The sequence below is a fragment of the Anas platyrhynchos genome, chromosome 1 (assembly GCF_047663525.1).
Source record: "Anas platyrhynchos isolate ZD024472 breed Pekin duck chromosome 1, IASCAAS_PekinDuck_T2T, whole genome shotgun sequence".
Taxonomy (NCBI): Eukaryota; Metazoa; Chordata; class Aves; order Anseriformes; family Anatidae; genus Anas; species Anas platyrhynchos.
In genome coordinates this window covers 10538704-10566337 of record NC_092587.1, presented here as the reverse complement: position 1 = coordinate 10566337, position 27634 = coordinate 10538704, and the positions used below count along the sequence as shown (strand labels likewise).

Sequence of the window (27634 nt, the reverse complement as noted above, 5' to 3'; positions counted from 1 at the left end):
TGCGTGTGTAATTAAAGCTTTCAGGACATTCCAAAGAATTAGTGATGAAAGTATGCTCAAAGATGGCACAAGTTTTCAGCTAAAAGCCACTTGTACTTTATGCAAAAACACAGAGGAAGGAGTGAGAGAAATGCAGCAATGTTCAAAAGAAACATCTTGGAGTACCAAAAAGAATGGTAGCATCTGTCCATCAATTCTGCCATATCCATAAAAGTTTTGCTTTGACTACAAGGGATGAAAATTTCAATCTGTGTTCTAATTACAGTATTTTGGACAAATCCCAGAAGAAGCAGAGCTCCCAGTGGAAAAGATGGAATTGGACACTGTGCAGATCAAACACAACAGAACAATTATGACTGGACCAGAAGAATGTAAAGCTGTATTGTGGTAGTGTTGTATATTTTTGGGCAAAAATATCAGATGGTTTTTTTTTCAATTTGCTGGATGAAAATATTTTTAGATGGTCCATAAAAAAAGCCTTGGAGTGAAATTGCTGGGGTCTGTTAAAGGCATTTACTCTTATGTTTCTATATGGAGTGTAAATTCCATATAAAAGAAACAGAAATCTGGAAATCCCACTTTCATGAGACAGATATATCCCATGTCCCTATCCCAAGAAATCCACAACTAATAAGAATATTCAGATATTTTCAATCAGAAGACAGACTTCTTTGCCAAATGGACATTAAGAAAATACATGATTTTAGGCTTATGTGTCAATCTGTTTCATTACAGCTACTAGGTACCTAGTAGCTGCAAAGCAGGGAGAAAACTGCCTCCTAAAAGCTACAATCGAGCTCAGAAAAATTGCTTCTTATCGGAATGATATGGAGGGACAATGATCATAAAATAATTTGTTTTATGTTAAAACCTCAAAAGAACAAAAAAGAAACAAAATAAGGACATTAATTTAACCATTTGATTTGAATTAAATTTAAGTCTAGATAGAAAATAATCAATCACATTCACTAAAAACCATAAATACTATTTAGAATTTCAAGAGAACAAGAAAAAAAGGTAACAAGCTATCCAGAGAGATAAACCAGCATGTTAAAGAGGATACCAGGAATGGGCATGAGGATGAGGGAGAAACTGATCAGTGAGGAGAATTACGTCTTTAGAGATATTGGAAAAAGCTGGCATGGTATTTCTTTTGTCTCATTTACTTTTCCAATTGAAAAAGGAAAAGAAAAAAGACAAAGAAAAAGGAAAAGGAAAAAAAAAAGAAGAAGAAGAAGAAGAAGATGAAGAAAAAGAAGATGAAGAAAAAGAAAAAGATGAAGAAAAAGAAAAAGATGAAGAAAGAGAAAGAGAAAGAGAAAAAGGAAAAGGAAAAGGAAAAGGAAAAGGAAAAGAAAAAGAAAAAGAAAAAGAAAAAGAAAAAGAAAAAGAAAAAGAAAAAGAAAAAGAAAAAGAAAAAGAAAAAGAAAAAGAAAAAGAAAAGAAAAAGAAAAAGAAAAAGAAAAGAAAAAGAAAAAGAAAAAGAAAAAGAAAAAGAAAAAGAAAAAGAAAAAGAAAAAGAAAAAGAAAAAGAAAAAGAAAAAGAAAAAGAAAAAGAAAAAGAAAAAGAAAAAGAAAAAGAAAAAGAAAAAGAAAAAGAAAAAGAAAAAGAAAGAAAAAGAAAAAGAAAAAGAAAAAGAAAAAGAAAAAGAAAAAGAAAAAGAAAAAGAAAAAGAAAAAGAAAAAGAAAAAGAAAAAGAAAAAGAAAAAGAAAAAGAAAAAGAAAAAGAAAAAGAAAAAGAAAAAGAAAAAGAAAAAAGAAAAAGAAAAAGAAAATGAAAAAGAAAGTATGAGATGAGATGAGAGCTCTACAGCCATTTTTACATAATGAAGAATTGATTCAGTAAGGATTCCTACACCCTATGGGAAAAGCATTAAAACCCCCCTGGACAGTACATCGAAGATGGCTACAGAATGACTGGTGTTCTGGAAAATGTAAACACAAAACAAACACTTGCTGTCACTTTCAATAGAAGAACTGGGAGAATTGGAAGATGGAAAAAAAAAAAAAAAAGAGAGAGAGAGAATTCTTAACACAATACATAATCCTTTGCCTCACTATTTTGTCTGAGATAATATGGCTTCAAAACCTTACCCATACAGGAAAAAATAAAAATACAAAAAAAAAAAATAATCTGCTGAGGAATATAAAATACAAAGACATTAACATCAGGGAGCCCTTCAGCCACAAATTTCAGCAGACTAGGACTATATTAAGGGTACATGCTTGCTCTTTGATCTCTTTCCCATGAATCTACCAGCAGCTACTGGTACTAAAGAGATTTTTAAATAATCTGGCAAAATTTTCCATTTCAAATTTTTACTTTGCAAATACACTGCCAGTGTGGGAATAAAATGCATTCAACCTCTTCTGCACTTTTTTATGTGACACGCGTTAGGTCTGGCATTGATATTCCATTTAGTTCTTAAATTTACTACAGGTAGAAAGCAACTAGAAAGTTCTTTGTGACCCCTGTCTTGCAATGCCAAAGGAGTAGATGATTTGCAGGATGTGGATTTTGAACTGGACATCTACTGCCCTTGGTCAGATCAGAGTGGGTGACATATAGCTATGACTGCAGGAAACTGAACTTGATTGTGCATACTGGTTCTGTGCAAAGCATATCCATTATTTCTATGCACATCAATAATTTTTATAGAAGCTTGAAGCATTCTTTTTTTCAAAATGGGAAATCTAGACTGAGATAGCTGAGAAACAGATATAATATTACATTTTAAATATACCAAAATCCTGTAATCTTTAAAAATTGTGTGCTTGCTTCTACATTCCTAGAAATATTACTGACATAAAAAAAAGATTTCCATTATCAATTTGTTCCTTCATTCATAATAGCACTCAACAATTATGCTGTTTGACTAAGTAATCAATAATTATAGTCCTAATAGCAATAAAAAGATCAGATTGACTTTGATGTAGAAATAACAGGAACAAATTTATCAGTATAAATTGGTAGACATGCAAGGCTATTTAAACAGTAGCTTCAAATGAGGTTCTTCTGCTGTGTACTTAAACCAATGCAATAAAACCGATTTTAAGTGGACAATGAATTACACTGCCCCCAGGAAACGTCAAGGTTCTCTTGTTTCTAAATTGCAGAAAAATGCATCTCATTTGTGGAATATAAAAAATACTGTGGAATATAAAAAATACTAAATACATGCTTGCTAAATAATACTTCTTTTTAGTTATACTCTTTATACATCGTGGAATTAATTTTAGTGATCCTATGCCTCAAAATTATATCCCAGAGCAAGAACTAGGCTTTTAACAATGGCTCCTGATAAACATACTAATCTAATTAATGAAAGATTCTTCCTCTGCTTAATGGGAAACAGAAGTGTATTTTTCCTCCTCAGAAGAATCACAATAAGGTGCCTGTTAATGATCATCAGTCTTTTGATTCATATATTCTATTAGTATGATGCATTGTTTTCTTTCATGAAGCTTAATATGACAGCTAATCTAAAAAACACCTATCCTGCATGCCATCTAAAAACCAGTTGACTTTCTATTTTGTTTTTTAAGAACAAATAAATGGAGACAATAATATATATATACACACACACACACAGTGGCGGTTGTATATAGTGCCCTACTGGTTATGAAAGCACAGCAATTAGAAAAAATAAAGGCATTGACAAGTTAAGTACACATGCAACTTCATATGATAGCAAATAATCTATTACAGTGGAGAAATGTACACTGATAAATCACTCCCCTGTGGGTAAATTCATGCTTTAAGACAAGACATACTTAGAGCATTAGCAAAGAGAAATTATTGGAAAGAAAGCTGCAATATAAAGCTAACTCTAAATACTCCATCTATATTTTTTTCCCATGGTCAAAGCAATGGTGCTTAATAGTCTCAGCCAAAGATAGATTATCTCGTATTTATAGTGGAGTGCATGCGTTCAGGCAGTTGCATTCAATAGATACTCTGTGTTTGATATTCTGACCACAGTTTACCTCCTTTTAATGTGTTTGTGTGGTCATATCTTTATTTTATTCATACAGATGGCCTCTCACAAAAGGAAGAACAAATAATGTAATTATTCAGCATAGAGAAGAAAAGATTTGAACAAGACTGTTGTGTCAAAGGCTATAAAGTAAAATTAAAAATGAAAGCAGACAAATAGACTATAACTGAGGTTTTTGTTTCTCCCAATAACCTTGTTTCTAATGGCAACCTTTCTCCCTGGAAATCCATGGATATAGGTTCTCAAATACTATAAATGAGCAAGAAGAAACAGAAATGGAAGCAAAAACTTGATGAATATAAACTGAGGGAATGGGTAATCTATCACCAAATTCTGAAAGAACTGGTCTTTGAAGTTATTGTATTTGTAACAGTAGTACCATATTATTATGTGAATTTAGGATTTACGTTTAAGAAGAAACAGGAGGAAGAAGTTGTTCAAGTAATCAGAGACCTATAATGTACAACTTTAGAACAAATAAAGAATGAAAAAAAAAAAAAAGAAAGAAAAATGAACTTTAAATCAAAATATGATTACCAAAGTAATAAGTTATTTGTGATAATTTATTTGTTTGATAGTTGAGGGACATGGGGGAAGAATGTACTTCAAATAATCTTTCTGGATGTCAGCAGAACATTTAATGTTAATGTTAATGTTATGTACGCAGATCAACCATTATTGACCATAAAGAGTGTGATAATGGATACAATAAATGTAGACCAGATAATGACTGATCAGGAAGATGCAGTGGTAAAGCAAATATGGGGCTAAGATGATGTTACTACTAAAGCTTGTAAAACATCAGTTTTAAGTACCACCACAGATGTTTAGTGGTTTATACCTACGACGTAACATCAAAAGGCCCTGTCAATAAGCAGCAAGGTCTGAAAGACATGTGAAGAGAAACAGATAACCTGAAGTACACTGGTAATAGAAACAGTAGTAAAAACAGCATCTGACTTTAAGAAGTGTTTTTGTATAAGGTTGGAAAATCAGTTAGAAGCTGAACCTTCTGAATTAGAAAATTCAAAACCAAAAATGTCTGGATGTAGTTGAGCATTAATGTCATTGCATATGAGACTGGCAAGCTAATACAGTTTTTCTGTTGTTGTTGTTTTTTCCTTCATCTTCAGAAATACACCAGAATTAGAGTTGGTAAGTACCTATATAAGGATTATCCAAAAAAATAGCAATAAAAAAATAGTCTACCAAGATGCACTGTAGGAGGGGAGAAGACTTCTGCAGTCATAAGTAAGTATATCAGGGGATAAGGGAAATCGCTTATTGCACTGGCTTATAGACTGGACATTATTTCCTTTGAAATATTTGTAGTCACACTTAAATGTATTTGACTCATCTCTATATGTTAATTATAGTTTAACTAGAATATTTATTGAAGCTTTTCTGCAACAGATGCTGTCACATAATGCAATTTACCAGCTGTGTTGACACTATAGTTTCAACAGTCCAATATGCAAATCCTTAAAATCCTTCCTGTTTCCCTTCAAAGCCAATGGCGGAAAGTATTTTTCAACACACACATGCACACAAAAAATCCCTGTGTTAGAAAAAACACCATAATATGTTTTCCTAAAACTACTGTTTCACAGTGACCACATAGTTGTGGTATGACCCAAAGGAAACATTTACATTTTAAATCGCATTTCATTCTTGGCAAAAGGAGTTACAAATACATCAAGCTGTCAGAGTTGTGACACACACTTTATTTGCAAGAGAAAATCATGGTGTTTTAAAGTCTGACATGGAAAAGGAAGTTCAATATACACCACAGAAGCAATAGGCATTCATAAAGTCAGAAATTAAGTGGTGTAGGATACATGCAGAAGAGCATCAGGCCACTGTGACTAACTGTGTCTCACTCTGAGTTACTCATTGGAGGAACTGAACCATTCTGCTTGAACAAAACAGCTACACTGAGCAATCAAACCCAAATATCTAGAAACCCATTCCAGTACCCTAAATTTTATAAGATGTGAAAACAAATCTTACTTAATTCCCTCCAATTAAGGGGCTTCAGTGAAGCTGTTTGTTTTTCTGGAACTAAAAGAACCCCAAACTGTAAAATAGTATTTTGTTTGAAAATGTTTGCCATGACAATATATAAAAATTTATACATAATTCACATTTTTTTAAGGTCTCTTCCTAATTGCGGCATAGCTCTGCTCATCATATTACTTGTATCATGACCAGGTTTTGGATTTTGTTGTTGTTGGGCTTTTGGCATAATAACCCTAGCCATCATCTCTAGAGGCCTGAAAATGAAGTCACTGAGACCAATCATCCTCTCAGTGACATTTACACTCTCATTCAGTTTCTGGCAAAAGGAAAAGAAATATGATACAAACTGTTTTTGATCAAAATTAAGCTTTTTCTAATCCAGTGAAATGGTGCAATTTAAGAACAACCTCTTCCTTCCCTTTGAGAAATTATACCTCCCTATTACTAAGGAGCACTTCATATAAATTGGCATTTTCAAAATCACAATACTAATGACCAGTAACTGGTAACAGAACGAAACTAATGAGCACCCTGTAATCATCAGGCAAGAGAACAATTACTCTATGGGACTGGAGAACTTAATTTTCTCTCAAATACATAAACACAGATTTTTTTATATGTGTGTAACACCCACCATCTGACCCCTAAAATACAAAAAAAAAGTATTCGTTCAAGGGATTTGGGGAAGATATATAAATATATAAATATTCAAGTATATATAAATAAACCTGAATCATCTTTTCATGATGAATACTGCATAACTGACATACAGGACTATGCACAGTATTACATCACTAGGGTAAGACATGTAGACTGATAGTCTTTTTTAATTACTGCTGTATGACATCAGACTTAAAGCAGTTCTGGATCAAGAACTTCTACTCTTTTTTTTTCTTTTTTTTTTTTCCTTCCCCTTTTTTTCTTTTTTTAAATATGAATATGGATATTGCTGGGGGGAAATTCTAACTCTGCGCTATAAGTTTGCTGCCTTAAAAAGATTGTTCAAGTTTTGTTTCAATATTTAATGAGTTATCTATGATAATTCAAAAGAATGTCTAGAAAGAGACCGTTACAGAAGTAGTCTCTCTTTTATGGATGACATGAAAGGGATATGGATAGTTAAATTAACAGTTAATCAGGGCATCTGAGAGAATTTGACTAATGCATTTAACATTAACTTTACCAACATGCTCTTGCAAATCAAGGAGGGATTTTTTTTTCCCCTTTCTCTTTTAAAATATTATTTTAGTGATATTTTTCATTCATCAAAGCAAAAAGCTGGTGATATTTGATGAGAACCTTAATACTGTGAAAAGAGAAGAAAATACTTGAGCCTTTTGTTTTTTGAGTGAGGAAAAATCTTCTTTTTCCCTATTTGTTGTTATGCAATTTGAAGAGTATATTGTGGCAGCTAAATGAAAAAATAAAAAAAGTTTTGAAAAAGTTTTGCATCTTCCTAGTTATAACCTATGAGTACATTTGGAAATACTCAGCAGTGATAGCATAGAACTAATGAATGCAGAAATGAAAAGAAAGTTCTTTATTCATCTTACTTCTTACTGGACTTTATAAACTAGCTAAAACCAGATTTCAGCTCTTCTCCTGACTTTCCTGGGAATCTCTATGAGATAGCAATGTCTTAGATAACTATCTAGATCAAAAGGGGTTTTGTCAGGCCAGGTATCAAAAAGCCACCAGGAGAGAAATCCTTCAGAACCAGCCACATAATGAAAACAAACAGACTTCTGATACTTCAAATCCCCTTACTAATTTACAAAGCAAAGACAAATCCATACTCTGAAGTGCATTTGAAGAATGCATTGCTAAGTGACTGGAAGATTGATTGTGTGCTTTCATTCTGAAAGATGCAATTTCCCCACTATTTTTGTGGGTGTACATTTTCTCCTTTTCAAACTTCTTGATAGTAACCATAAATCCCCGCAATTTAAAAAGATAAAGTGTGCTTTGGTTCAAAATAAATAAATAAATAAATAGCAGCCCCCTCAAAAAGGGACTTATATTTGTCTTATTCATTTAAGTGCTACACAAAAATATAAAATTACTTTTACATTTGCTAACATAAAAATGCATATAACTGCATTTTCTGTAAATCTGAACAAATATATCTAAACTAGTGCTTTAAAAAGAGAATCAACAAGTTTGATTTGTGCACTGTATAGAATATAAATGCTCAGATTATCATTAATTTATACATTTTCACAAGATTTCATGGCATTCCAGAAAAATGCATTATTAAAACATATTCAAGAAATTGAATCAAGGAATGATTAGAACAGAAAATTCTAAAAGTGCATTGTTCTTTTTTCTCTGAGTAGACATGAATAATATTCCAAAATCCAGCATAAAAGGTAAATGTCCCCAAAGTTATGGGTTTTCTTAAATATTCTCTCTTCCTCTCTCTTTCTCTCTTATATATCTCTCTTCTTATATATCAAAGAATCTGCTCTTTCATTAGACCATTTCTCATAAAACATTTTGCATCGCCCTCAGTATAAAATCTCTCTGTCCTCATTATAAAGTTTAAATGAATCGTTAGCCTTTCAGAGCTCTGTAGTAACTTAGCCTAAAGGACTCTACCTGTACATTGAGTGGGTAAAAAAGGATGTCTCCTGTTTTTCAAGATTAGATAAATTACAAGTTAATGAAAATAGGTTGTCTTATGCTACACTGTCTTCAGAATCAGCAGAAAAAAATCTTTTACTTTTTTCTTAGTTTATGTAGGAACCCTGCTCTTAGAGCTACATGTGATAAATTAATCAGATATATAAAATAAATGTTATAAAAGGAAGAAAAGTAATCTTATAGATTATAATCTTATAAACTAAAGTAAAAGCATCTTGCTATAGCATGCAACAAAACTTACTAATAATAAAGGTATGGGATGAGGTGTACTGAAAAAGACATAAGGAAACAGATCAATTTTCTTATCATTTCCAGAGTGCATGTTTCATATATGTTAAAAGGAAAAAAAAAAAAAAAAAAAAGACACCCCCACCAACAATATTAATTATGATTTCATGTTTCCTCTAACTGTGGTATATATTTTAGATAACAGGTCTGTTTTTTGAACCAAACAGATTTAGTTATGTGAAGTTGATGGAGCATATAACTCATTCTGAACACACCAGGCTGCTTCAAGAAGCAGAGAATGCTAACTTCTGTGTCAGTAATTTGCAGCAATAAAAAGTTGTTAGTAAATCACTTGGAAAATAAATGTTTCCATTTCACCTTGCAGTTAAGGTGGTGGCAAGAGGCCATTATCTCATGACCTCCTATTAAGATCAGCCCCATCTCAGACATCTATGTACAGCAAACCCTGCTCAAAAGACTAACTACTGTTTTCTGAACCCATCCTCAGAAACAAAAAACAAACAGCAACAAAACAAAAAAAAATGCAGAGAGACAGCCTGGTAGTCTGTAGATAACCCAATATTCAACTTGTTCCAGGCAATCTGAACACTAAGTATTCTCCAGATTCATAACCAAGTAATTAGTAATTTGTGTATTAAAATTACTCAAACCATGAACAGACATTAGCTGGTTGTCAGATAACTTTTCAGCTTCATGGCAGGTTTTCACAACATATGGCCAACCACTATTATTTTAAAGGTACACAAGAGGCAGGAGCAATACCAATATCAACCCCTCAACAATATGCAGCTTGTTGACAGCAGACATGAAATTAAGATTCACATTTCTCAAGAACTTTTAGGGAGGACAAAGTTAAACAAACAAACAAAAACCTCATAGAAATAACTCCAATAAAGTATCAAATAAAATAAAATAAAAAGTTCCCCACTTCCACACACAAGTATTTTCATTTTTCCCATTTATTTTTCCCTTTTTAAAAATCAGAACACAAAGAACAAGCTAAAAATAAATAAAGAAGTATAGAATTGGAGTCAACATTTTAATTGCTGTATGATGCAACCACCCTGTACCAGAGAAACCATTAATTTGACAGAAAATGATGCTTATTTTTTCAAGTGATTTAGAATTCAATAAATATTTAGTGGATAACGTTCCATTACTCCCTGTTGGGAGACTGAGTCCTAAGATCCCTGGAAGTTGAGGTTTCAAGATTCCATAAGGGAGATAGCTATAAGGTAGGAAGACCCACGTGGCTGAGCTCTAGGCTCTACAGGAAAACAATATTCTGGACACCAAGCTGTTCTAGTGCTCAAAGTCACAAAATCGCAAAATAGCTGAGGTCGGACAGGAAGTCTCGAGATCATCTAGTCCAAATTCACTGTTCAAGCAGGGTCTGCTAGGGCAGGTTGTCCAGGATCATGTCCAGCTGGGTTTTGCATATGTCCAAGCATGAAGAGTCCAAAACCTCTCTGGGTAACTTGTACTAACAGCCACCCACCCAAACAGTAAATGAGGGTTTTTTGTGTGTGTTGGGAGAGAATGTCATGTGTTTTAATTTTTTGTCTGTTGGATCTTGTCTTATCACTAGACACTACCATGAGTCTGTCTCCACCTTTGCCATTCTCTCTGATCAGGTATTTATACAGATGGATACGATCTTCCCCCTGGGCCTTCTCTTCTAAAGACTGAAGAGTCTCAGCTCAGTCTCTCCTCATCTGAATTATGCTCAAGACCTTTAATAATCTTTGTGGTCCTGTGCTGGGCTCATTTTGCTAAGTCTGTATTTTTCTCGTACTGTCTGCGGCCTCACCAGTGCTGAAGAGACTCAGGTCCTTCTCAGCAAGCTGCTTTCCGGTCAGGTAGCCCCTCACATTTACTGATGTCTGGCATTACTCCTCCTGGGATGCAGAATTTCGCATTTCCATTTTCTGAACTTCAAGAGGTTCATTTCAGACCATTCCTACAGCCTGTCCATGTCTCTCTGAACAGTGACACAAGCATCTGGTATTATCAGCCACTCCTCAGGTATTCAGGGAAGTCCAGTACATTGTGACTTTCAGAACATGAAAAATTTCCCTTTTGATCTACATGAGCTTGCATCTTACCACATAATCACGGGTGTAATCTTCTTCAAACAAATGTTTATTTAATGTTTTAAAGAGATAAGGAATTCACTTGGAATTAAGTGAAATTCACTTGGAATTAAGTGAAATTGAATTTTGTGACCTACACAGTGACTTGCACCACGTACATTCTTAACTCTTAGTCTTATACAAGTCACAGCACTAAGCCTTGTTGCAAAATACTACAATTTATCACAAACTTTAAACGAAACTTAGCCCACTTTCAGAATCAATGCATTCCATTTATTGCAAATAACTATTCTACGCAGATTTTTATTTTATTTTATTTTTGTAGAAGTACAGTCTGCATGCTGTAATCTTCCTACCATACAGCAAAAGGCAAGACACCATGCAAAATTCTACTACTTGCAGGGAACAGACCATCAATATATAGACTTGTTTTATTTACAGCATGCATTTGGCTTTATGCAATAATTACCATATACTAAAATTTATGATCTTAACTATAGCTGTTTAAAAATAACATTTTCTTTTTTTTTCTCTTTTTTTTTTTTCCCCACTTCTAAAATTAGGACCCATAAAATGACTGAGTGCTGCAGTCTGACAAGGCAGATTCTTCACACACACCAGTTAGCACTAATTCTGTATGTATGCCATCTATGTATATATGAAGAGTAAGACAAAAAAATGCGTTATGTTTGATAAAACACTACAACAATTGCATTTTCATGTGCAATTTTATCAAATGTCACAACTTCAAGTTAAAAATTAAAAGATTTTTAAGTTACTAACTAAAATAAAAAATAAAAATAAAAATCCTATCAGAAACAAGAGCACCAATTCATCAAAATTGACATTATAAAAAGCAAGTGATGTTTACCATTTTTTTCCACTGGCAAACGTATTTACCCAAGTTTGTGGGCCAGCACTATTTCATCATCTAGCATTATACCATTTCTTCTGTGTATGAACTGAAAGGTATTCATCATTTCAGAAAAAAAATCAGTGTGATAAAAAACAAGTCAAGAGCCATCTACCTCTGTTGACCTAACAATAAATGTTGCCACAATTTAGCCTATGTGTCAAAACATAGTTTTCGTACTATGATTTTCAAAGCAAGGAATAGTTTCCTGGTTAGGAAATGTAAACTTCTTATACTTGTGAAAGCTGCAAGAAATGAAATTTTAAGTTAATAAAAAAAATTAACAGCAACATTCTCTCTCTGCCTATCTCTCCTAAATACAGAGCAGACATCCTTCAATGAATTCGCATTTATTCACTGTCCAAGCTATTACATTCAATCTGGAACTAATGGATTTTGCAGAACACAATTCCTTCTCATTTATAAGTTATCAACAGGAAATAATTTAATTTTTCTTTTATTTAACAATCACAAAGCATCCAACAATTTAACCATAATGTGCTACTCTTACTAATTTTTTTCTAATGTTCCTTTTCTGTTACATTTCTAACTATAAATGTGACCATCCTAATGTTTTCAGTATATCAAATATTCATGGGAAAAGTAGCGTAGATGTTAGGATGAAAACAGTAGTGTGATTTTTTTATTTTTTATTTTAGATGCTTCAGGGGAAATCCTATTCCAACCCAAGTCAGTGTACTGACCTCAACAAGATAAAAGGAATCTGAGCTTATTAATATTTTCGATGTATCTAAACCTTTAGGTTTCCTTCTAAAATCAGTTTTATTGTTATATGCAATATCAGAACATGTTAAGATAAACTATTCACTTGATCTGCAGGTACACCTGAGCAAAATACAGTCAAAATGCAAACAGAAAAGCAATTTTCAACAAAATCACAAGGTCTGTTGCACATGAAACCACATGAAAAACAATTAGTTGAAATATCTAACAATGTATGTTGCTGCAACTGATCTGAATGAACAATTCACTAACTAAAAGGTAACAGCATTCAACAAAATGTGGACTACCTACCTTAAATATGCAAGAGCCAATGGAAACAACACCGTACAGTTAAGATTCATGGGAGCAATAATTAGATCTAGCCACAAATACTGTGTAGAAAGGCTAGGAAGCATGGGAATCATGTCACTGGGTTAAGAAACTGACAAATCAATCAAGATATGAAAAAGACTTGAAATATATGCAACAATCTGAGAGACTTAGTATGATATAGTGGCAAAATAAGATTGGCAGGTGAGCTTTATGCTGCTTGTTCTATCTACTTCATCTTCTATGAATGTATTATTCTAAAATGTACAGGTAATATGTACTTCCAAATTTTAACAAAAACTGTCATTTAAGTGTTTATTCACTAAGATTCATTAAATTTATTAGATTAAAAAAAATAAATATCCATGAATTTGTACATAAATCTAGGGGTACTTTATAACTATCAATGATATGTATAACCTTCTAATGTGTTGATACTGCAGTTTCATAACTCAGTCATCACATAGCAATGTGAGAAACAGGTACAGATAGTACCACACAATATTTCTCTGTATAAATATTAAATATGAAAAGCTAAGTCACAAAGAAATTCTGTAAGACATATTCGGTACCAAGACTGTTGATGGCAGGATATTATATATGATTTATATCTGAAGAAGTGATTGCCTCTTTTCCTGAAAAATAATGATATCGAAAAAATCCCTGTAGAATTGTATTTTAGTTTTAACTAAGCCAGTTTAACCAAGCCAGTTTAACCTAAATTAGCAATAATTCCAAACCAGACACTCATAACTGATATATAAATATGCATCCAACTTTAATATCAATTTTAACTTTAGCCGCTACTCTTGAAAATATTAAAACTCGAAGTCATATATGTATCCTCCTCAAACTTCATGTCTTTAGCCTACATAATAACAAAATTCTAGAAATCATTAAAGTGGGAAAGTCAAACAATTCCAAATAGCTCTAAGGGAAATTGTGTTAAGTTTATAAAGCAGGGAGAAATACAGGGCTGAGAAGGGAAGGGCGCGAACTATCAGAGTCACAGAGACTCTGTGTACAGAGTCTGTATATTTCTCTGTGTATTTCTCCAGGAAATACTGTACTGTATTTCCTGGATTTTAACTGTTCATCCTGAAGTAATTTCTATGTTATATGTGTGCAATTCAGACCACTGATACTTGATATTCCGCTTGTTGTCCAATGTACTGACCACTCCTATTTGGATTCAATGACATGACACTGAAGCAATGCACAAAATACGTATTTGGTCTGTCCAGGTTGAGCAAAAACTTGAATCAGATACACAGTAAGATGTTCCTTCCTAAAACATCTATGTCAAATAAAGCAAAACAGCAGCCCCTATTCATCTCATTCTCTTCATCAAGCCTCTTCTTATCCACAGAAGAAAAATGACTAGGAAAATCTAAATGAACATTTGGCACTCCAACAGCTCTGTAGCCCCTATGGTACTTCTTTCTTATAACATTCATTTTTTCCTTTCCCAAGAAAGGCTTTGGTCTGTGAATAAAGTTCATATAATCCTATTTGGTCACAAGAAGTATCAGTATTGTTCTTCCATAAAAAAAATAATCACAGGAATATATTTAAATTCCAAACATCTGTTACTGCTACAGTGTTGCTACAAATTTTATTTTTCATCATGCTGGGTGCAGAACAAGACACCAAGGCACCAACTCATGCTCTTTGGTCCTTCACATAGATAACTAGCATAAATTAAGAAAAGTCTACTATGCATCCCTGGAAACATTTATGCAGTGAAGTAACAGTCCAAAGATTACTTGCCTTTTTACATTCCCAATCCTTATTTCTTCTTCCCTTTTGCCAAAATCTCTGTGACTTTTTCTTTCCTTTTTTTTTTTTTTTTTTTTTTTTTTTTTTTTTTTATACATTTTGAGCAGTTCTGTCAGCGTGTTTTGGAACCTTTTCTAATCTAAGATTTCATTATCTTCTTTCCTTCATCTCTGAATGGTCTGTCACTTGCAATAGCCATCACAGTGAACTACCTGAGTGCATCTTTGATTTTCAACTGCCAACTGAGACGGTCAAGGTCCAATTTTTTTCCCCCCTCCCACTCATTTTCCCATAGTCAGCAACTAACTTTTTTTTTTTTCTTTCTTATTTTCACATAGCAAAGGTGCTGACCCTGAATGGACATGAGTGCTTTTAGAGATAAAAGACATTCAAGGACACTCAGTTTTTCATGGGAACAAGAAAAAAAGTTTGAAAATGTAAATAACTTACAATGACTCCTACAGAACGAACATTGATATAGATAACTGATATAAAGTCATGCCCCTAACTGATTAAAACAAAATATTTTAAATAAACAACATGTAAACTAAAAAATAACTGGCAATGAGATGAATGTACTTGTTTATTAGAGGTAACTAACATCATAATATTGATTGATAGAAAAGCCCAGGTCTCATTTTGAAACAGATGCTTAGGTTAATTGTTTTTGTAGAGAAGAAAAAAAATGTGCTTTTACTTGAAGAAGGTCTGCCAGACAGGGAATGGCTCCAGAATAATGGGAAGGTGACTGCATCAGTAAAATGTTCCATCTGAGCTTAGAAGTCCTCCTAAAAAACAGGTACTTCAAGCACAAGTGCATAACTGCATTCAACTAATTCAGAAGTCAATGTAAGTCCATCTAAACATATCCACTAGTTAATTCTCAATATTTTTTCCCACAATTGTTTCATTAAAAAATATCCTTAGGAGACGAAACATGAATATTTGTATATAAAAGGACAGAAAGGAACATTATTTAAAAATTGTTGATATGTATTTTTCAGGTTTATATCCTGGAAAATCACAATTAGAGAAAACCAAAAGACAAGCCAACGAGGTGCCAGGAGAAGGAGAGTTCGGGAAGTCTGTAAGCTGTCATACTTTAAAGTAAAATGCAGAAAAAGGGGGGGAAAGGGGGGGAAGGGGAAAAACGGTAAAAGAAAATAACTGGTTAATGAGGCAATATGAGAGGAGACTCCACAGCAGCAGGACGCACCAAAGACGACAGGACACTAAGACTGCAAAATGGCCATTATACTGAAGAGAAGTATAACTAAAGCCTTTTATATATGAAATATTACCCAATGGGGATATGAAAAATGACTAGAGATGCACATAGAGAAAACAGTGAAATCTTAAAGCTGATAAGACAGAGGACAGATAACTGAAAGTACACAGGTGTTTCCTGAACAGAAGAATAAGAAAGTAAGTTCTGAATAAGATGCCTAAGAGCTAATTTATTTATTTTTTTAATAAAATGTGAGGGAAGGACAGAGGGATATACTGATTCACTAGAGTGTGAGAAGATCATGAAGATAAATGGGTATTTTATGGATAGGTTTTGAGAGATGCATTTCGGGATCTTCTATTTATGAAAGAAATATATTAGAAGTAAAAATTGCATTTTACTCTGTGGTAGAAATCATTTTAAAATAGATGCTTGTACAACCGTAAGAGAGCTAAGTACATTCTAAGGATGAATTTCCTACAAAAGAAGAGGGAAATTAGACACAAAATAAATAAATAAATAAATAAATAAATAAATAAATAAAAGACATCCATGAAAGGCAAGATGTAAAAAAAATAAATCCAATGCATTGTTATTGACAGAAACAGCAATCTGAAAGGATCCAGTGTCAGACAAAAAAAAAAATCATATCTAATTTGGTGTAAAACAAACTGACACCAAGAAAGAACTACACATCTGCACACTGTACAAAACAATAAGAAGCTATCTAACCTGAAGTTCAAATTGATTGATGCAAAATACCTTCATGATGCACAGAAGAAAATGTAATTTATTCTCCAATGAACACATATGAATAAAGTACAAACTGAAAGTTACTAGTTGTATTAACTATTTAAGTATTCTTTTAATAAATAAATAGAAATTTAAATTACACTGTCCAAACTTCAAGAAATATCCCCCAATAGTGGGAAAAATTCTGTGATTTATGCTTTTCTAGAAAAATGCTTTATGATAAAATTATTCATTATTCCTTCTTAATAATTATGATTGTAAATGACTTTATACAGCAGAAAGAATGAAGACAAGTAAAGCCGAATAAAAAGTTAGTAACCACATCCTTAAGTTATATTTTGCGTGTTGTTATAAGCTGTACTTGCTCTGAATATTGGACATACACACAAAAAGCCATTTCCTCCAAGGATATTCAAATCCACACGTCTACATAAAAACTGTTCCTTGTCTTTCCCTTTGATTATCTATCTTCCTGATTTCAAAACTAAAACCAAAACATATCACTTGTGAAGGTGATGCTCATTTCTAAATATTAAGTACAATGCTGGATAACATACTAACATAGAAGCTACAGTTACAGTTACACTCATTCACCCACTGCTGATTTTATGGTCTTTTGGTAAACTACCCACCTACATTTATCAAGAAGTTTAAACCCTACCCATATTTCTTAGTTATTGTCTTCCATTTATTTTTTAATAATCAATCTAATATAATGTATATATATATATTTTTCAGAATAAAATACCTTGTATCTTAATTTATATCTTCTGTACATCTATCTATAATTTAGCAACTTTCATTTTTATTTTTTTTTCCTGAAGTAAAGTCCAATAGCCCCCAATAACCCCGGGGTGTAATTTTTAGTCAATATAAAAGAAAAAAAACAAACATGATTCATAGTCAGACTGCCATTAACAGAGTAAAATTTGCAGCTGTGTTACAACAAGCAAGAAATTAAACATTTCTGAAACGTGAGGAATAAACTATTTAATAATGGGTTTTACAATTTTCAAATTCTTTTAATTTCAAAGCTGAAAAACAGATTTCCTTTCCAAGGGCAAATCTTTCAACACTCAGATATTAATAAGTCTATTAAACTTATTTGCTATTAAAAACAAGACAAACCACCAAGACATTTCTAATAATCTTAATGAGTAGAAAGAATGCTTCTGTAGAGAAAACAAACAAACAAACCCATTATTGTATTGGGCTCACATGGCAGTTTTGGTAGCGGGCGGGCTGCAGGGAGGCTTCCATGTTACATAAAGGCCAGCTCCAGCCAAGAGGGACCTGCCAGTGGCCAGAGCTAAGCCAGTGAGCAGCATTGGTTGTGCCTCTCTGAAAGACAAGATTTAAGAAAGGGGGGAAAAAAAAAAAAAAAATGAAAAAAAAAAAAAGCAGCTGAATAGAGAAATGAGAAATGGGAGAGTACCAGCCCTGCAGACCCCAAGGTGAGTGAAAAAGGAGGGCAGGAGGTACTCCAGCAGAGGTTCCCCTGCGGCCTGTGGAGAAGCCCCTGGTGGAGCAGACTGTGCCCCTGCAGCCCACGGGTCCCACATGGAGCAGATCTCCACGCTGCAGCCCGTGGAGGAGCCCCCAGTGGAGCAGGTGGATGTGGCCTGAAGCAGGCCATGGCACATGGAGAGCCCCCGCAGGAGCAGGCCCCAGGCCGGAGCTGCAGCCCATGGAGAGGAGCCCACGCAGGAGCAGAGAGTCTGGGGGGAGCTGCCACCCCTGGGGAACCTGTGCTGGAGCAGTTTGCTCCTCCTAATGGATGGACCCCGTGGTATGGAGCCATGTTGGAGCAGTTCTTGAAGAGCTGCAGTGTGTGTGCAGCCCCCACAGGGCCAATTTGGAAAGGATGACATCCCGTGGGAGGGACCTCAGGTAGAGCAGGGGCAGAGAGCAACCATGAACCATGAAGGAGCAGCAGAGAGACAAAGCATTAGGGAGCTGACCACAGCCCCCATTCCTTACTCCCTTGCACAGCTCCAAGAGAGGTAGAAGAGGGTGGTTTTAAAGGAAACTTTTTGCTGGAAAGGTAAATGAAACCTTGACAGACTTTCAAGGTAACTAAAAATCATTCCTCTCATGCTTCCATTTAAATTAGGTTTTAAGGTCCTTTAGACAAACATGTTTAATTTTTTCCCATGAAGTACTTAGCATGAATCACTATCTTCTTTCTCGACATTAATTATTTCAAGCAATTCAGCATGTGCTCCACACAGTAGTCATACTTTGTATCTACTTATTTGGCAAAGACTGAACCACATTTAAACATTTAGTTTTATTTTGAGCTAACAAATATTTCCTTCCACACTCCCTGACAGTTCTCTGGACACAGTTTTGAAAAAAAATAAAATGATTATACAAAGATTCTGGTGAATCCTAAAGGACTTGCATGTGCTGTGAATTTACACTCACAAAAAAACAGAGTAACCTCCTGATGGTCATTCTTCACTGTATATAGCAGGTTCAAGAACAAAACTGCCATCTCTCACATCCTCACAGCCATCTATCAGGTAATGTAGGTGAAAAAAACAGTTTTCCCTTCCAGGAGGACAAATACAAAGCTGAGACAACAAATACACTCCATATCAACTTAGTTTGCAAAGCTAAACCAGACTTATGACATCATGAATCCTTGCACTGCATAGGGAGAATTCCACACACCAGAATCGATTGCAATATATAAAAAAAAAAAAGTCTTTTTTTTTTTTTTTTAATGTGTCCGATAATAAAGAAGTTCTGAAATTCAGAGTGTTCTGCTTTGTGGTTTGTATTTTAAAATGCAATTATCTCTGTTAGCTATTATTACCAGAAGAACATGGCCAACCTTTCTGCAGAGCCAAATTTCCCATCTTGGTACAAGAGGATTCAATACTTACTGTTATTCCAAGCTGTATATAACAGGGGAAATATTGCAGAAACAAAGGAAAGAGATCTGAGGAGCAGCAGTAATCATCTGGCTCCCAAAATAGATTTTGGCAATATATAGAGCTTAATCATGTATTACTCAGTCAAGCAGCCTAACAAATACTGGAATCCCTGGACTTGCTATTATGTCCAAGATAATTCTGGATACATACCATATTTGATGGTCAAGAAATACGCAATGAAATGCAACCACACAGATGATACTCTGCATTCAATTCACCAGAAAATTATTTTTCACACATTTATTACACACATTTTATTACAAACATCACAGTTTAATCTTACACAGTTAAAAAAAAAAAAAGTAGGAATGCAATAATGTTTTTCAACCTTCTACCCTTCTACCTAATATCCTGAGTTTTCAAAATTAAAGAACTTTGGAGAGAAAAGGCCTGAAAAATCTCTTAATTGTAGGGACTTCTATTTTCTTGAAATGAGAACCATAATAACCAGTTTTCATGGGGCTGCCTTCTGGTATGTCTCCTCACATTCAACTCATCATGATGTTAAAAACATCAACCCAGTAGTAAATTATATCCTTTGAGTATCTAAATATACTGTATCATGCCAAAGACCCATGCAGATGAGCTCCTAGTTAAAAGAACAGGAATGACATAATATAGAAAGGTTGGTAGCTGATGGTTCCCAGTGGGCTCACTGTGAAATAACCCACAGCAAACAGTTTGGGTCACAGCTAAGGCCCACAAATTCAGAATGTTTGGCTTTGCTTATTTTTAAAAAGAAACCAACCAAACAAAACAAATAAATTAACCTTTCTCTGGATTTAAGATAAGTGAGAAAGAAAAATAGACTCCTCTTTAACCTCCATTCCTTCTTCCATATATGAGTTACAGCACTCATCTAAACTTGAAAGTTAAATCAAAATTGTTATCTGTAATAATAAATAAAAAAGAATCATATTTGGCTGTTCATACTGACATTTAGAAAGTAAAACTTCTCTATCTACCATATTTTGGTAGATTATGGCTCTGCCAAGTCATAATAATAGCGTGAGACAACACCTAAAAACATTTACAATTCAAGCTAATAACCAGCATTACTACAGATTTCAAATAAGCAAGAATACAGGAAAAAAATGAAATAATGGCTGTGGTATCACTGTCAGGGGGCATCTAGATGAGCAGATATTCTCCAAGATGAACAAGAGTTGGTTACAGTTATTATGATACGGATGATTTCTGGTTTGGCCTCCTCAGTAATCACCTGATACATCAACATCACAACAGTTTATGAAGCCACTAAATCAGGGACACCCTCCTGCCTTTTCTGTTCTTTGGTCCCACCATTCATGCATCCCTTGCAGTTCTCAGCTTCAAGAGAAAAGCAAACATATACAGTACAGAAACATCAAAATGTTCTACCACCATCTACCTGGAGATGTTATACAAAATGTACTGCTATCATTTTTTTTGTTTAAGCGAAGACAACAGTTTAGCAGCATTGTGTCTATCTGTAATAACTCAGGAATAGGCACAATCTTCCAAAATAATCTAGGATGACATAAAAATACTATGTTTTTGTATTTTTTTTGTCATCTATAGCTGGTATACAAGATTGTTCTCCTTTGACAAAATTAGGTGTTTCAAGAAGTAATAAATTATTGTTGGTTACAAAACAATCTTTCTTTATCCTACCTTGTCATCTGAAACTTTGAAAATTTAAGACAGAAGTAACAGTAAACATGGTGTCATGCAAATATGCTAGATTATGCAATAAAACTAATGTAATCCAAGTACCAAAATGCCTCGTGAGGTAGAGTAGCATTCAAGTTGTTTGACCTTCTGAATTCTGAGAGAAGGAAGCATTTTCATTAAGTTAAAAAAGCCAATTTTTGCTGCTTATGTAAAAACATTTTCATTCAGGAAGCTTTGGTAAGCTATTTCGATAAAAATAATAATTTAAATCGTAATTGTCAGAACATAAAAAGCTATACTGACCCTAGAGCTCTTTGTTTAGGCTTATGCATCAGTATTTTCCTTCTAGGTTTAATATTCAACCAGCCAGGCAGTCTAGGAGTACTTAGGGATTTAGCTGTAACTAACATTTGCTTAACACTTACCCCAAGCCATAGTGTTTGGTATTTAAAACAGGCTAACACTGAAAATTCATTTAAAGGTCCACTTCACTCTGCATTTTTTCACAAATATCTCACTGATTAAAATGATTGAAAATATGGTAAATAAATAAAATAGAATGAATAGTAATCCCCTTATGTTCATTACAAGCTTGTGGCCCGAGATACCCCACATTTTCAGAAATTGTTCAAAACTATAAAAATTCCTGTCAAAGATGATAATAAAAGTCAGTCATCAAAACAGAAAATTTAAGTTATTTCTAAAAGTTTTGATTGCCTCCCCACACTAAACACTATTATGTCAAAACATTTTACAACTGAATATTCACAAATTTGATGTACCACTACAAATTTAAAACTGATAACGCACTATCAAACCAATTATTAAAAAACAATACACATACTAGGAGATTTTAAGGAGCAACAAAATTTTGACTGCTATCTTAATAAAAGGATGATATGAAGAAACAGTATTTATATTTTAAGATCACTAAGCTATGGAATCCATCTTTTAATTGTAACTGTTTATGACAGTTCTAATAGACTCTGAGCAGGGGAAGTCTTTCTTACGCTGGTAGCTGTCCAAACATATTCAAAATGAAGTCATCGTGTTCAAGACATATTATTGCATATAAGCATTGTCAATCTGACACTTTAATCAAACTCTTCAGTGATAATCAAACAGTGACATGTGGAAGTAACATTTAAATTTCTGATTTAGGGGAAATGAAGCAGGAGTAACCACAACAAAAAAAAACAGCCCTTGTTCTTGTGCTTTGTCCAGCAGCCTTTCTAAACCTGTAACAAAAGCACTAACCTCTACCTAGAGCAACCACTATAGCATTATGCTTCTGTACATTATCCGTCTCAGGCAAGGAGGGTAACATACAGTGGTATCCACCAGGCAGATTAGCCTGACTTGCCTTGTGTTTTGGATTTCCTCTGGCCTGCAGTTCCCATTCTGCTTAGGGATAAGCGGGGTACAGTTACACGGGGGATTTGCAAATGAAACTTCTGTTATTATTAACAGGAGATGCATGACTAAATCCCAGTGCATGTAGTAGAAAGCTGTCCTGAGGGTCTGTTCTGTTTTCAGTAGCACATTGATTTTATTTCAAGACCTAAATAAAACTCTTGAAAAATACTGAATTTAAAGCCCAGTTTGGGTCCATTTTACCGGGGTAGACCTCTCTTGCAGTGGGACTATAATCCTCAATTACAGGCAAATAAACAAATCCCCTAGACTTTTCCTTCTTTCCACCGAGGCTTTGGCACCAAAAGCAGAGAAGAAAAAACAAAATTAGGTTTCATGATATTTCTTTCTGCAGTCAAATAAGTGACAAAGTAATAACATTGATGTAGTGAATGGATGTAGTTTTATGATTTATATTTCTATGGTGAAATAAAAAGGGACATCACTGTATTTCAAAATAAGCAAATCACTGTATATGTAGCTAACCAAAGAACATTATTTAATAGCACATATTAGTTCGTCAGGTTTCAGTAGGTGGCACGCCATTTGAGAATTACTGGCTAAAACATTTTCCCAGCTTTAAAGGGCAAAGCGGAGGATGGATACACATTCAGAATTTCACAAGAGAAATTACAAACTATTTTCCAAATGTACAACTGTTCCTACTGTAGTATTCACTGAAATCTCTATCAAAAACTCACAGTTTACCTAATGTGAACAAGAAGGAAAATGACAAAAGTGTTCAGGACAGGTTATCACTTTTTAGGGTCATAAACATTTATTGCAGATAATATTGCTTGAGAAAATTAAGCTCTAGTTTTAGAAATCTATTGTTAGATAACTACATTCCAATTGCTCCCTGTGTTTCAGATGACACATGAACTTTGCCACTATAAAATAAACCTGGTGACAATTTTGGGTTTATTGATATGAAATCCATTGTCAATTTGTTATTACTGAAAACACCCTCTGTAGCTGTGTGAGAGGAAGTTAGCCAGTTACTACCGTATCCGAGGCTTTTGCTGACACAGAATTACTGATGATACTTTCTTAGGCTTCCCATTCTTTGAATCAAACTCCCTAGTCATTTAGCATATTAGTCATTTAACTACCACATGGTAGTTAACATGATAGCTAGACCCAAAGAATTATGAATTTCTTGTGATCCATGTATATTGCACATGCCTGTCTTAAGAGATTCACATTTCCATGTGTGATTATCATTTCATTAGATACTAATGTTGCACCTCTCCTATGGAAGCCATAGTCTGTCTTAATTTTTAGGTTAAGGGGTCCGTATAGTAACACTACCTAGCACTGCTTTTAGGGGACATAAGTGTTCTTAGGAATACTACCTACAGTATTAAATTTGACAGAACAACACATTTTACATAGTGTTATGATGACAATCATATTAAAGTTCACATGGTGTTAAAAAATCCTTATTACAGACAAGTTTTTGTTTAACAGCAAAGTATCAATACTCTGAAAATAAATAAATAAATAAATAAGCAAAGGAAATGACCTGTCTCTTCCCTGTAATCCTGCAATTAAGGTGCACCTTACCATTTATTAAAGCCAGAATCCCAGAATAATCCTCTAGGTCTGTCATTCAAGCACACCATGTAAGAATACCAGCTACTATGATTCTTTCCCCCATCACACTGACATTTCCATTTTCATCCCCGTGTCATTTATGTAAGCCAGAAGGAACGGTGGCCATGAATTTTAAAGAGCTCAGGTCACATCAGGGTCTCTTTCTTCTTGATGAGATTTTGAAAGAGGAGAAAGGCTGCATAGTTGAAATTAGCACCCTAAACAATGAACTTAAAAAATGTGGATCCTATTCCATTTTTCCTCCCTTTTTAAAATTATGCAGCCATTTTGAATGCTGAAATGTCTTCTTAATGGATAAAGATTTTTTTCTACACAATGAACACAGAAAAAAAAAGAAATTACTTTCATCCTGAAAGATAACATGAATACCAAATTATGAAATACTGTTACAATTACAGACTCCTTCGCAATATATGTGTGTAAATATATTTTAACACTATTTAGAAAGAGTTTATTCAAATTTTATGCTAACCTGTTACTACAATTCTGGAAATGCACTGCATGCAGTGTAAGTACTACCATCTTGCACAGCATGTTTTTTGCTGGAACTGTATATGCTTTTGGGACACTTAAAAATGATTTCAGTACTCATCTCTGCCTGAGGTCAAAGCCACGTAAAGAACTGTCAAGAATCATTTATGTTAAGTAAGAACACAGCACAGAGAAAGAATGGATATGAAAATTAAAATATGCAAGAATTTTCTTTCACCTCCAGTTCAGTTTTGGAAATTCAGATCCTTCTCTAATAGTTCTCTTTAATTATGGCTCCACCTGAATCGTAAGATGAATCATATGCCTAATAGAGCACATATCTGAAGCATCATTAAAGGAAGGAAAAAAGACAGTCTCAACATCTGTACTAAAAATAGAGATGAAAAATTGGTGTGGAAGTTATTTTCTTTGAAGAATGGGACACAAATAATAAGCTTAATATTATAGTAAAATCACTTTGTTCATGTGCTACTTACAGCCTTCATAAATATCTGTTGGTATGTGGACTGCTGCATGTTGGTAAGACGTTTGCCTTCGGAAAACAGGATCTTCTTCAAATACTGGTCTGATTCTCTGGCTGCCAGATTCAGTGTCATTCTTTTCAGGCTTTTTAAAGAAAGACATATGAAGTACAAAGTATTACAATGTATGCTAAAAACAATTCCTCTTTTTACACGACAGACTCATAGACTTTCTCTTATAGCTAAAATTTTGCATTTCTGTATAAACATATTTGTTTGCTTCAGGTCCAGAAATGCTTGTGTATAATTCATTATGAATTACAAGTCATCCAATGGAACTCGGTGAAATGAAAAGCTGCAAAAGGAAAATGAGAGCCTAACACCTTATAAACCTAATTTCATAAGCTCATGGAATTTTTACACCCATAACAAAAGGCAACTACATTATTCTTTATTACTTGTAATAATTTGTACTGAATCTTAAATAGTGAATATCTCATTTTTATTTCTATAGACTATATAGTTAAATCACAAATCTAAAATGATACCAATAATATACATTTCATAAATATATTTTTGAGAAACAGTGAGGCACACGTGAGAGAGACAGGAAATGAAGCCTTTTCGTAAGTTCCGATTTTCACACATTTTATTCACTGGTTTATGTTATTAATAAGTTCTGAGGAAATGTCATGTACTATCCTGGCTACAGCTGCCTGGGTGGAAAGGCTCCCAAACACTCAGGTGCTCACCACCACCAGCCTGCCTCAGGTTTCCTTCCTTCCTCACCTGTCTGCACCACTGCTTCTTGATTCCTTCCGATCCACTCAGTCACTTGGACTGGGTTTTAGAAATTCTGTGAAACAAACTTTTTATTTTTTTAAATTCAGCTACAGACCTTGTATGAAGTATGGAAACCAACGAGATAGTGAAAATCAAAGAGAAGAGGGTAGTATCTTCACCTGCCTCATCTGCAGTTTGAACAGGAGTCTCCATGGCATGAGCAGACTGCCACTTAAATCAATAATGAGTCAGCTATGATACCAAATTATTACTTAGGCCAGCAATTGCAGGCAGTAATACAGATCTTTTTAATACTACAAAGTCATAATTTTTAAAAAATTTAATATACTTGAAAAATAGTGCTGACAAAGAAACATCTATCTGGTGGGCCAGGCACACATACATGGGCTGAAGTTATTCTTTATGTACTTTCACTGTGTCTATTATCCCCTATCAATATAGACAGATGAATTTCAATTTACCCACAAAATATCTTAATTAAACTTCAGTTTCCTCATCTTCTTCATCACAGGACCATAGAAAAATGTTATTGTAAGTACAGGTTTGAATGCTGCCTGAAGTAAGCAGATGTATCAGATGAGTTTCAGAGGTGGTTTCCTTTGGAAACACTAAGGGCAGAACTCATTCAAACAGTGACATGCACTGATTTCAACGACATAGCAGTCTATACGTGAGTTAATCACCCCAGGCTGCCTTTGTAGTCAATGAAGAGAAATGGGCACTTTTAGAGTACAATTCATCACATCTTAATTAGATACCTATTTTCCCATGACATGACTCGTGTCTTCGCAGTGCCTCCTTCTTCCCATCAACAATAAAGGTAGCTCTAGGGCAATTACCCTAGATGTAAGTGCCTGTAACACAGCTGTCTAGAATTAGGTGAGCTACATATCACAATGCAAGTCTATTAAACTTCCGGAAGAAAAGAAAGCGGGCACTAATTCTGACTACTTTTTTTCGTTTACGCAGCATAGCTACCATACCTTATGCCAGGAAGTTAAGCTTGTTACTTATCACTTAACCCAGTTCTGATGGATGAGACAGAAGGGAAGGCACAAGTCTGAACACTCAAAGTACAGGATGATCTTTTTAATTCATGTATATTATGACATTTAATAATCTAAATTGATACAATGCACTAATTACTTAACAACATTATTCTCCTTGGAAAACTTAAGGCAAGATGATGCTGTTTACTTTCCTGCGGGCTATTTTCATTAATAATTCTAGTAGACACATCTACTTGGTGTTTGGAGGTTTGGAGGCTGCCAGAGGATGTCTGAATAGAACACATCCGTATGAAGATGTTTCTAATAAAGTAGTGTTTTACCTTTGGGAAGTGGAGAAAAAAACAAACAAACAAAAAAAAACACAAAACACAGGAAATGCTTGTACCATGACCATGCAACCTGGAATGTCTTGATCCAGTATGCCACTTGCTTAATTTTACAAGAAGGTGACACCATTACAGCTTACTTTGAAGTTTGTAAACTGGAGCCAGGATCAGTAATAGTTGGTGTGTT

At 34.1% G+C, this 27634-nt stretch overlaps 1 protein-coding gene across 10 annotated transcripts in view; it reads right to left on the bottom strand.

Annotated features, from left to right (window-relative positions):
* Positions 1-27634, bottom strand: part of CACNA2D1 (calcium voltage-gated channel auxiliary subunit alpha2delta 1) — a 404961-nt gene that overhangs the window by 143841 nt on the left and 233486 nt on the right. For all 10 annotated transcript variants that reach the window (XR_011804797.1, XM_072027298.1, XM_027459907.3 and 7 more), the window contains exon 6: positions 25323-25452. Coding sequence is in view for 9 of the 10 variants with exons in the window: in XM_072027298.1 (XP_071883399.1) it covers positions 25323-25452 (130 nt within the window). In the remaining variant the exon portion in view is untranslated. The remainder of the gene's footprint in view (positions 1-25322; positions 25453-27634) is intronic.